This window comes from Corvus brachyrhynchos, unplaced genomic scaffold (assembly GCF_000691975.1).
Source record: "Corvus brachyrhynchos isolate BGI_N302 unplaced genomic scaffold, ASM69197v1 scaffold302, whole genome shotgun sequence".
In the NCBI taxonomy this organism is placed as follows: domain Eukaryota; kingdom Metazoa; phylum Chordata; class Aves; order Passeriformes; family Corvidae; genus Corvus; species Corvus brachyrhynchos.
This window is the reverse complement of record NW_008237244.1, coordinates 715,044-727,492: the sequence shown is the minus strand read 5'-3', so window position 1 is coordinate 727,492 and position 12,449 is coordinate 715,044. Positions and strand designations below refer to the sequence as shown.

The window sequence follows — 12,449 nt, the reverse complement described above, 5'->3', positions numbered from 1 at the left end:
GGATTAATTCCTTTCAAAAAGTAAAATAATATTTTTCATCTTCTCTCTAATAATCTGGTTGGATCTGCCCACGAAGGGTAAGATTTATAAAAAACTCAGAAATTTATCCAGAGGAGGGATGGGAGCACATCTTGAGTGGGAGTTGTCAAATAAATACCTGACAAAAGGCCCTGCTCTGGCACAATTATAGAGACATGTCATTTATCCTCTTCTTCACTATTTACTACAATTAACAGAAGGCATTGTAAAGAATGCATACTTTTAATTAATACTTTAAATCCTGAGGAGATGAGAGCTAATCAGATGGGCATGAAGTATCAGTCTTCTTCACCCAGGCCTTTCACAGCTACAAAACGCCTGACCTTTCCATTTCTTTTAATCTTGGCCTTTAAAAACAGTTAGATTCTTAATATAAACTAGAACATTTCATTGATTTACACCTCCCTAGTTTTATTTGGTTTGCAGTACAATTCCACTATTGTCTGCTAAGCCTGTTTCAAATGCACATTACTCAAACTTCATTGGAGAATTTATGTCATGTCTTTGCCTTAAGTTAGAAGTTGTGGTCAGTCTATTTTGGCACTCAGTACACAGAATACCAAATACTCTGTTTGCAGAGTGAAGGCTTTGGTACATATACTTTAGAATTTAAAAATTAGAAGAAGTACTCATATACAAAATAGGAAATTTATTTCACATATCTGTGTACTGATGCATAGTTCTCAGAGAATCCAAAGTCGTCTTGTAAAACATGGGTCACATTCAGATAGATATCAAGCACCTGAAAAAATATTTTATTCATTTAAGCTTTCAGGCTATCAGCAACATTCACTCAGCAAAGATGATTTTCCCATATGTAAATTCAAAAAAGGTTTTTTAGATTATTTCCCATTCGATGTACTATTGACTCCAGTCCTGCTTTACTTCAAAGGGGTATTACTGCAGTCACCCAGGAAAAGATGTTTTCCTTTACAAATGAAGTCAAGTACCATATTTTTCATGTATACCCTTATTAAAAAAAAAAAAAACACAACAAAACCACCAAAGCTCAGAAGGAGCAGAAACTATTAAGTATTCAAGTAACAAAAGACAAAATTATTGTAAACACCACTTTCCCCTTCTGACCTGCCTGGTCTTGGTCTTGCACAAGCACTACCTCTAACTTTGTGCAGTATTATCCAGAGTTATAGGCTATCTGCAGACTTGCTTTATTTTTTCAATACATGTACTCTCAGAAGGGTAGGGGCTATTTCAAATGTTGTTTTTAATCACAAAAACACTAACCAGCAATATTTAGCATGTGAAGACTAATTCAAAGCAGGTGTGGTACCAGTTTATGGAATTGAAAACCAGCTCTGTTGTCTACCTTGTTGCTCCACCATGTAACTGCCACGTGCAATGAATAATCACAGCAGACTTTAGGGTCTGCCCGGCTTTTCCATGTATCAAAAGCTTCAGTAAGAGAACAACCTTTCTGAGGGATGGCAAAGTCGATGATCATAGTGGTTCCTCCTGCTATAGCAGCCTGAAAAAAAGAAAGTTATTATTTAGCAATCAGGAAGAATGCAAATTTCCTCCCACCCTCTCTAACTCCCTTACAACAATTAATCTGGATACACTGAAAAGCCAAAAGCCACTGAGGAGTATCCCTGAGTAAAGTCCAGACTCGCAAAATTATTGTGGAGATTACTTTCATCTGCTTTGAGAAAAATGTTCTCAAAAATGTATTCAGGAGAATCCAAGTAAAATTTCAGGCTGAAGGAGAAGCTTTCGCACGTGTACAAAAACTTATCAAAGACTTGGAGATGTGTCTGTAGCCTTCATGCATCAGTGAGTTTCCTCAAGTGTGTGGAATCAGTGAGAAAGAAGAGCACTAGAAAAGCACAGTCCACTTGAGACGTGCTTCGTCAGAGTCTATGTAGTAGAAAAAACAAGCCTGAGTGACAGGCAAATAATTAAGGGACAAATACACAACAACAACAAAAAACCACATTGAGTTTGAAAATACAGTATGAAAATTCCCAAACCCTTGTCTAACACCAAAAGATTTTAAAGGTGTTTGAAAGTGTATTTTTATTAGTAACGGGGTATCGTTTAGTAAAACTGTATAGAGAGCTTTAAATAGAATGAGAAATTTACATCCTCTACATAAACATTGCCAAGTAGATAAATAAACTACAACCTTACTTTATAGATGTATGGTGATCAAAAATTGCTTTTTAACCAATAATTTTCTCTCTTCTTTATGAAAATTGAATTATTACTTTGTTTTCCTTTGGAGGGGAAAAACATCTCTCAGATGCCAGATCCTTGACTAAAAGAAATTGATCCAATACAGAAATTCCTTTGTTGAAATGGTTGCTGTCTTCCAGATTAGCAAAAAAAATCCTCTCTATTGCTCTCAACAATGTCCCTTTGCAAAGCAGGTACAACTAATTCAGATCAAAATATGCATGGTTCAAATTCACAGGATCACAGAACGACAGAATTAACTAGGTTAAGTTTTTGAGATCAAGTCCAGCCTATGACCTAACACCACCTTACAAACTATACCATGGCACTAAGTGACCATGGTTTAGTTGGTGAGGTAAAAAAGACCTCCAGTCTTTTTTTAAACATCTCTAGGGACAGTGACTCCACCACCTCCCTGGGCAGCCCATTCCAATGCCCAATCACTCCTTCTGTGAAGAATTTTTTCCTAATGTCCAGCCTAAACTTCCCCATGTGCAGCTTAAGACTGTGTCGTCTTGTCCTGTCGCTGGTTGCCTGGGAGAAGAGCCTGACCCCCACCTGGCTACCTCCTCCTTGCAGGGAGTTCTGAGAGTGACAAGGTCTCCCCTGAGCCTCCTCCAGGCTGAACAACCCCAGCTCTCTCAGCCGCTCCTCATAGGGCTTGTGTTCCAGACCCTTCAACAGCCTTGTTGCCCTCCTCTGGATGTGCTTGAACATCTCAACATCCTTCCTGGATGGAGGGGCCCAGGACTGGACACAGCACTCGAGGTGTGGCCTCACCAGTGCCCAGTACAGAGGGACAATCACTGCCCTGGTCCTGCCAGCCACACTATTGCTGATACAGGTGAGGATGTTATTGGCCCTCTTGGCCACCTGGGCACACACTGGCTGATGTTCAGTCGGTTGTCGACCAATACCCCCAGGTCCCTTTCTACCTGGGCACTGTCCAGCCACTCTGTCCCCAGCCTGTAGCGCTCCAGGGGGTTGTTGCAGCCAAAGTGCAGGAACCAGCACTTGAACTTGTTAAACCTTCTACTGTTGGACTCAGCCCATCTATCCAGCCTGTCCCAGTCCCTCATGCTATATTACTCTTCCTTTTTCTAATGAAAAATCATTCTCTTCCTTCCTTCTGTTCACTTAGAAATCAGAAGAAAATTTGTAAATATGTAATATTTACAAATATTACATATTTTGTAAAATATTTGTAAATATTTTGCAAAAAGAGAAGTTTGGAGATTTGTAAATCTCTGATGAATTGAGCAAAATATTTTCTCCAGGAAAAGTTCCACCAGTCAAATATTTTTCAACAAGACTGATTGACTTATTTGTTAAACAGGATTTAAAGAAAATTTATAGACTTCCAAAAAAAAAAAAAAGTCGTGGGTTCCATAACTCCACTCAAACTCTCTTTTTATCCCCTACAACTTTTTCTCCCCTCAACTTGTAAAGAGAGGTGCCTTTAGGTATTCAACTGAATGGGTAAATCTTAGCTAATCATTGTAGCATATTTCGCAATAGTTGGAATTCAACTCTGTCTCCCTGAATTTCTTGCCAAAATATTTGCCAGGTGATGACCTTCAGTGAATAGGTCTGAACACTCTCCACACTTTGACTTGGTTTAAGAATATCCCCAATATCTAACTTTTGACCTATCTGATCTCTAAGCTGGATCTAGAATCTTCTTGTAGGCTCTGAAGTGACTATCTGGACATCCTATTTTGTGTACGCAGCCTCTGCTTTACAGTTTCCCTGTCCTATAAGTACCTCGGAGTTACTCAGAAAACCTTAAAAACTTATTTTCTGCTTTTCAGTAAACCCAGTTCTGCTGTGAGAGGAACTGGGTGTAACGGTCTCTGTGAAGGTGCTGGCTAGCAGACAAGCCAAGTCACAGGGCAATGTGATCCTTTCTGTGGACAAAGGATTTCAGTCTGCCCAACAAAGCTCTTAGAAAAATACCTTGAAAATTTTGGGCATGGAAGCTGTATGGAGATGATACATTATACCATTAATATGAGTAACTGATACACTATTCATATGCAGGGAATATAATGAGATCAGCTAAAAAGCTGAAAGAAATCCCTACTCTGACTGTAAAACTGGGAGAAATTAGGTACTTTCAGAAAGTGTGTTTAAGTGGACTTTCATTGAGAGACAGAGTAAGCACCAAAGCAAATGACAGAAGAAAAACCTGCATTCCTTCATGCTAACAGAGGAGAAAGATCAGATTATCACAAAAGTGCTCAAATGGCACTGGAGAATTAAACTGTTGCTTTAGTTAACCTTTGCTCAGAAAAGTATGAAGCTTGATGCAGGTACCAATGCAGGTTATAGTCTGCATGCTGACAGCCAGGGTAAATGCCTGCCCCACTTGACCCCCGCAGTCACAATAGTTTCTGAAGGAACCCAAATAGGTTCTGAAGGAACCAAACTGGTTGAGGGTGGACCTCTGAGTACCCCAACTGCTTTGTGACAATGTCCCAATCAAAGGGACAGGAACAATCACCCATGCTTGATTCACACTCTATTCTCTCTTTTAGAAGTAATACTGAATGAGCAGCAGACATCCCTCTCTGAGAAAGCCCAGATGCACACACAGATGTGAATATGTGCACCCACCTTGGTTCCAGTATAGAAGTCATCTTTTGACCTGCTACCCATGAAAGGGAACTCCATGTGTGTGTGAGTATCGATGCCCCCAGGGATCACCAGCTTGTTGGTCGCATCCAGCACAACAAGTCCAGTCGAGGGCTCCGGGTTTAGGTTTGGTCCCACCTGCTGCACCACTCCATCTTCCACATACACATCAGCCACCACAGAGAGGTCATCATTCACAACTTTTCCCCCTTTGATCAAAAGTCTCTGCCGAGCCTGCTTTTGGGGTGGCATGCCAGCAGGTAAGAGTGAGACCTCAGCTCAGGAATTGCTCTTGCCTGAGAGCACTTCACTGCCCCTTCCTCCCAGAGCAGCAGTTGTCTCCAAATAGCCCTAAACACACACCACACCATGCTCTTTAAACAGACACTGGAGGAACTGCCCCCTCTGCCCCCGGTGGCTCCACCTCCCACCCCTGTCTGGCCCAGTGACATGAATGGGAGCAGAGCACTGGTGTCAGGCCATTTTCCTCTGGACTCTGCCTGGATAAAGCAAGCCAGGTTTTCAGGGGCCCTAGGGTGTTCTCATGGCACTCGTTCCAGCCTGCTCTGTGCACCCAGGGGTTTGCAACTTGCTGAGCTGCTTTGAAAATGTGGCCATTTTATCACCTGGTGATGCCCAAAAGCAAACCAAGCTCTTTGCAGCCGCATTTGAGGAAACTAAGGGTGACCTGAGCTCTCCACAGAAGAAGCCAGAGAGCCCAAGGGTAACCTGAGCTTCCTGCAGCCATGTCTGGGGAGCCTGTGGGTCTGGCCTGTGCAGAGGGAAATGCACCCTTCTCAGTGGAGATGGTGGGGTCCACGCTGCTCCAAAGCTGTTTCTCAAATGATTTTGGACACACCACCCTCAGGATCCAAACACAGCTCCCCCCTGCCCCTGCAATGACACTACATGGACACCACTCTGGACTGAGGGGGAAGCCGGGGTGTGTGCCAACATCCATATGAAAATCCCATTTCAGCATCTGATGCCCTACTCCATCTGCCCCGTGGCCCTGCTGTGCCTGCCCGGCAGGCCCAGCCTGTGCTCCCCACAGCCCCACACCGCTGCCCACACAACCACTGCCGGCTCCAGCTGCAGCCCCAGGCTGTGCTGGCCCCTCAAATCTCCCTACCCCAGGGGGGCCCTTCCCGAGGGCCAGGGGAGAGTCAGGATCTTCTGTGGCAGCTTTCACACAAGGCTGCTGTGACCTTGGCAAAGATGTGGCCTGTGTGTTTCAGAATATAGACCTGGAAAAAGAGGTGGGAAAGTAAAATGAGGACAACTGGAAAATGAGCTAAAGGTTTGGAGCAGAAGGGGAAAGATCTGCTCTGTACTATCTCACAGGTACTAGTTTCTATGGAATTTTCCCACTTCTCTCCTGCCATAACCCTGGATTTGCATAGTCAGCAGTGACACCACTCAAGTGTGTCCCTGAATCTGCTGAGCACCTGCATCTTCATTCCCTCACCTCTTCCAGTTCAGTGGTGATGATTTAGCAAGATAGAACATTGTCTCTGAGGGCTGTGAGAGGGTGCACACACAGTGCACCAAAAAGCCATTTAGACAAAGGACACAAGATTGGAAAAAACTCACCTTCCATCAGCATGTCACCTTTGTCCCTTCCCTCATGATGGGTAGGAGAGCATTACCATACATTTGCCTTTCTATCTGCTCATCCTAAGGTATCTTGTCTTACACCTCACCTTTGTGCAGTGGGACAGAGACCCACTGGGATTCATAACATGACACAGCAACAGAACAGGTCAAAGCTCATTTGGGAAAGCAGTTTCACTTTGTATAAATGAAGTGACCTTTGTTAAGTGAGGAGAGGGAGAGCAAGGTCAGAGGTTCTTTTGATCATGTGCAGTCATGTGGGGTGTAGCAGTCAAGTTCCTTTGCCCATCCCAATGGATATTTAATGATTTGATGTAGAACAGTGTCAACAGATTTTTCAGTATTTATTGGCAGAGACTTCACCCTGAAGTTTCAATACCACTTCAGTACCTCAACTGCCAACCTAAAATAGCCACTTTCTTGTAATTTCTCCCTGGCAGATGATTACTTAGTATTTTCTATGAAAGGAGTTTCTGTGTGACAGACCTAGACAGTCATCTCTGAGTATGCTCTTGGGCTAATGGCAGTGGTAAACTGTTCATGCTCAAATCCTTCTGCCAAACTGGGCAGAGGGAGATCTGCGGCCAGATCAGCCACATTACAGCAGATTGTAGTGTACACTGGAATATCCAGTTCCCTTTTTGTGTGTGCTGCACAGGAAAGAGCTGATACAATTTTATACATAAATGCATGAAGAGTACACAGCTCAAAATCCTATTTATGTCTGTTTCTGAACAAGAACAGGCTTGAGCTCTGTTTCCCCTCCTCTGATTTCCTCCTGGCTAATTTAGACTTTATGGATCCTGCTCTTAAGTGCCTAAACCTTTCTATCTGTAACTTCATTCCCAGCTCAGAATTGCAGAGCTGCCCACAAACCAGCAACGTAACATCTTACAATGCTGTGCGTAGGAAAACTGAATTTACCCCACAGGTGGTTTTGAACACATTATTTAATGTATTGGTACATAACAAGATTCTGTCTAAGAAGCCCTTTTATTTAATGCATTTGGACCAAAAAGATAATCTCACATTAGTTGCATTTATGTACATTTGATAAATATTCAGTATTTCACAGCTCAGCTGTCCCTAGAAAAAATAGCTTGAAATATCACTGGTGGAACAGAAATAGTACTTAAAATATCATGAGAAGACAACTGGCCCCATATTCTTAGTGATCGCTGATTATCTACTGCTTCTCCAACAGGGCTTCTGGCTCCTAATTGACTTTGTAGTATTTACTCACCCACAAAGCATTTTACTTTTTTGTTCTTCTCTTTGCACAGTTTAAAACAAATCTTTGCTCTGTAATCAATGTTTGACTCTGCACTGTTGTAGTGGTCTGGGCTGGAAGAGAGTTAAACTCTGTCATAGTACCTGGTATTGCTCTGTTTTGACTCTGTGCTGAAAACAGTGTTGGTAACAGAGGAAAGTTCTCATTATTGCTGAGCAGCATTTGCACTACGACAGGGGCTTTTCTGCAGCTCATATTGCCCCGCCAGTGAGGAGGCTGGGGGTGCACAAGAAGTTGGAAGGGGACACAGCCAGGACAGCCAATCCCAACTGACCACAGGGATACCCCAGGCCATATGGTATCATGCTCAGCATATAAAACTGGGGAAAGAGGAAGGAAGGGGAGGGACACCAGTGTAAATAGCATTTGTCTTCTCAAGTCACTGTTAGTGGATGGTGGAGCCCTGCTTTCCTGGAGATGGCAGAACATCTGCCTTCCCCTGGGAAGTGAGGAATGAATTCCTTTCCTTTTCTTTGCTTGCAAGTGCAGCTTTTGCTTTACCTATTAAACTGTCATTATCTCAAACTCATGAGTTTTCACACTATCACCCAGATAGATTGAGCAAGTGGCCGTGTGGTGATCAAATGCCAGCTGGGCTTAAACCACAACCCTGCAGAGAAATTTCATGTTAGAAGACTTTACTGATCCTAAAATGTTACATAGTAGCTCAATGATTTGACAGCCACTGGAGAAAGTCTTCCCAAACTCACAAATCTGAAGTTGAATCATATGTTAATACTTTTGTTGTGTCTAGCAAAGCAAATCCTCAAGAAATCTAAACATGGAGTGTCTTGTTTAGTGGAGCTACCAGAGAAGTACAATCGTAAGAATTTTCTCAGTAGCCTAATGATTAACTGATTCCATTTGAACAACCCTGAAGAAAACACAATCCACACCTATGATTTACCAAATGAAAATAATTTTGCAAATTCAGGAATAAGTTTGCAAGAAACAGAGGACTGAAGTTTGGAACATCCAGCAGACCTTGAGGATGTCTTCTAAAAGTCATTGTAATGCAGACATAATCAGTTTAAAGTCTTCTGAGACACACATATCCACTTCATCCTGGAACCTTTAACTGCTACCTCCCCACATAAAATACTATTAATTTTTAACTTCTCCTTTAATTATCACACCTTACTCTTATCCTCCCTTTGCTTCCATTTTCACATTCTTCCTGCCATACCCTAGTTCTGTAAAGCTCTTCTATTGTCACTCAGTCTTCAGCTTTTTCTTAACTCCAGGAGTCTTACTGGCATTAACCTCCAAATTAAAGTTGGTGAAGCTGAAATGTATCTCAAAATGCAGGAGTGGCAGACAAATAGGCTTTTGAACAAACAGAGTATTTTGTGAAGGAATCTAGAGATTGATAATGAGCAGTGGGAAGAAAGTTCAGCTAATGAAGATGTGCTATTAGTATTTATTTTTGACAACTTTCCTCCAAGGAAGAAAGACTGGATCGTGAACCACATTTGCAATATGAGAAAATGAATAAAAAGGATACCAACAACTTTCAGTAATGATGGATAAAGCACTAGGTGTTAGAGAATTGGTAAAAGGATGTGTCAATTTGAGGTGCACTCTGGATTTGCAGAAAGGAAAGAATGGTTATCTTTTCCCATATTCAGAAAGTCAGAAGGACTGAATACTCTTTTGTTTCTTTGCAACTCCTACAAAGAATCCATAATGTCTGTTCACCTGAGATTTACTTTCACACTCCTCTGCAGTGGGAATTTAATATTCATTCAATAAAACCAGATGGTCTAAACATAATTGCACCTGTAAAGTCTTCATAATTGTGAGACCAGTCAGGTGCCCTTGTCAAAACCTCACAAGTTTTCAGAAGAGTCTGGTGCTGACTACTTTTATGGGATGGATTTTCAGACACAAGTGTGAGGTTTCAAAATCTAATCTCTAATGCCTTCTTCAGTTGTAAAAGCTTTCCCAAACTAGCAAGCATGCCCTATGGTTTTCTATAATAAAACAGGGCTAAAAAACATTAAGAAAGAAGTTCAATCCTCTAGTTCCACATCACATGAACTATTATAAGTATGCTCTCCTAAGTACTGGGCTACATCCAAGATCCTAGTGCCAGTCTTTCCCCAGATCCATTAGCAGTGATGCAGCCCATTAGCACCCAGCCTTGGGTCCCACGTGTGTGACACAAAGGAAGGCAGCCAAAGGTGTCATGTACTGAAAACCATCCTGCTTTTTAGAGCTACAATAATTAGTGACTCTTCTCTCATTTTCATAAGGCCAAATGCCTCCTCGTCCTTGATCAACACAAATGGTGAACCACAGACAGTACAACCAATAACGAAGAAAGAATTACCAGGAACCCAGCAGAGGAGCATCTAAGAAACCTTCATACTGTGCTCTTTGCTCTTTTCACTATTAATTGGCTCAATAAGGGTTTAATAAAATGCCAACTTTATAAATATGTGTGAGACAGTTCAACTCAGGCATTGAAATTCTAAGTCTCACAATGCTCTGGGAAAAAAAGACTTATCATACTTGTCAGTTATTTCCCGGTGGACAATCTCAGTCAAAGAAACTAGGTTCTTAGGTGGGATTTTTCCAGACTCCAAGAAGCACAACCACAAAAGCACAGAGAATAGCTATCTTTGGAAACTGGTTTTTTTACTAATGCATTATCTGGAAAAACACTGCAAAATATTAACTGTATTTTCTCCGACTCTCAAATACAACATCTCTCTATTGAAGGAACACTAAGTCAGGACTGTAACTGCTGGCCAACAGAGTAGGTGAGAGAAAGCAAAACTGAACGTCTCTGTTCCCTGCCATGTCACTGCAGAATTATGATGTCAGTTTATGACATTCCTCACTGTCCTGTATATTGCTCCTGTTTTTCCTCTGGCGCACCAGAACGTCTTCCTCCAACTGTGGCTGTCCAAGGTGGTTCTTAACTAACCACAGGAAAGATGACAGATTTAAACCAGTACATTTTACCAGTTGTTTTTCCTCAATTTTATACACCTGGAAAAGCAGATAAACCTATTTCTTCATTTCTGTTGGCATACCTTCAGATGCATGACTATTTCATTGCAAAGGTACAAATGCAATTCAACAATGCTGTGATGAAATCTGAGATTTCTGCTCTAAATTCAGATACCTGTATGCTTATTTCAGGGATCATGTCCTTATTCCTCAAAACAAGTTTATTTCTTTGTCCTTTACATTTTGCCTAATAAACCCTTATTATTTGTTAGGAAGTCCACACTGAACCATAACTGATTCTTTCTTTTTCTTATACATTTCTGATTTGACATGTCCTACCCATTATGACTTATTTTTGGGAAGGCCTCCTGCAATTATTTGTCTGAGAAAAAAATCCTTTGTACAATGTAATACAATTATATTCCTTTAACGTTTCTAGGCTATTACAACTTTCCCATCATTCAAATTCAAAATTCAGAGACTCCTCTTTTTATCTGTTTTTTTTTGCTTCCTGTGTTTTCCACTAATTTCTTTCCTGCACAAGCATCATACAGGGTAACTGTAAACTGAAGAAAATCTCAATCTGAAAAACTTCACTTGCATTTGAGTATTTTCTTTGGTTCTTTGATAACAGGATGCCACTTGGTCACAGGGAGAAATTAATGCTAAAACCTAAACTCTTCTGCTAGATTTCAGTGTGCATGGAGAAATATCACTAATTTGTGGCTGGATATTCACAAAGATAAGCTAAATTGTGTTTATGGTAAATGCCCTTTTGTGGAGACCACTGAACCTATCAATGAAGGAACCACAGGGGCCCCCTGGAAGGATGAACCCTAGGGTTCTATTAGGTTAGGGTGAGAGAAAAGGGTCTCTCCCAAGAGGCTTTGTGTTAAATACGTCAATTATGTTGATATACCGCAGCTCTGTTTTCCTGGTTGGCCCGTTGGCCTCCCTGCCCCTTTTTACCCTATATGTCTTCCCTCCGGAAAGTTCTCCCTTCCCGGTTCTCCCATTGGCTTTTGTTCCCTTGCTCCACCCTCACTACTCCCTTACTGGCTCCCCTACCTTAACCCCGCTTATGCTCCACCTCTGTATTCCCCGACCATTGGGCCCTGGTGTTTTCTCTGCCCCCATCCGATCCCATATCTAAACCTTGGGCCCTCCATTGTTCCTTTGTCTTCGTCCCTGGACACCTTCAGCTGGGTGGTAATAAACTACCTTGTGGAACCTCACACGAAGACCCTTCCCTGCTCCTTGTTGTTGGCCTCTTTGTGGATTATAATGTATCTGGTGTGTGTGTATGAGTGTGTGAGAAGCGGCCTGCCGAGTGACTCCCTTTGTTGGAGGTGCTTCTGGAAGGTTGCGGCACCTCGCCATCTGCCCCCGCTGCAATACCTTTTCTCAAAATGTGATTAGGAATCACTGACACTGCTCAGAGCAACATCTCTTACCTCCTCCATCAGTGACGTGGGAAGTCTTGTCCATCCAAATTCTTAGATAATACTTCAGTTTAGTGGATATTACATTCTCTTCCCCCAAGTTACTACCCACCATAGTGGGTACTGCATATGAACAGAAATCTCAACTAGACATATTGACATGAATGTTGTGCTATAAAACTTCTCTGTATCAAGTCCAATAATTATGGACTTTAATTTCCTTAGATGAGGGAAAATCTAACTACAAGAGTGAAACTCCAATGCAGGATAGAAGGGAA

General features: G+C 41.9%; 1 protein-coding gene across 2 annotated transcripts in view; it reads right to left on the bottom strand.

The window, feature by feature from the left end:
- DPYS (dihydropyrimidinase) overlaps positions 1-12,449 on the bottom strand; it is a 39,327-nt gene that overhangs the window by 26,745 nt on the left and 133 nt on the right. For both annotated transcript variants that reach the window (XM_017730301.1, XM_008630716.2), the window contains exons 2-4: positions 5,999-6,113; positions 4,849-5,217; positions 1,367-1,525 (exon numbers count right to left, since the gene is read on the bottom strand). In XM_017730301.1, coding sequence (XP_017585790.1) covers positions 1,367-1,525; positions 4,849-5,118 — 429 coding nt within the window. In that variant the 5' untranslated portion in view covers positions 5,119-5,217; positions 5,999-6,113. The remainder of the gene's footprint in view (positions 1-1,366; positions 1,526-4,848; positions 5,218-5,998; positions 6,114-12,449) is intronic.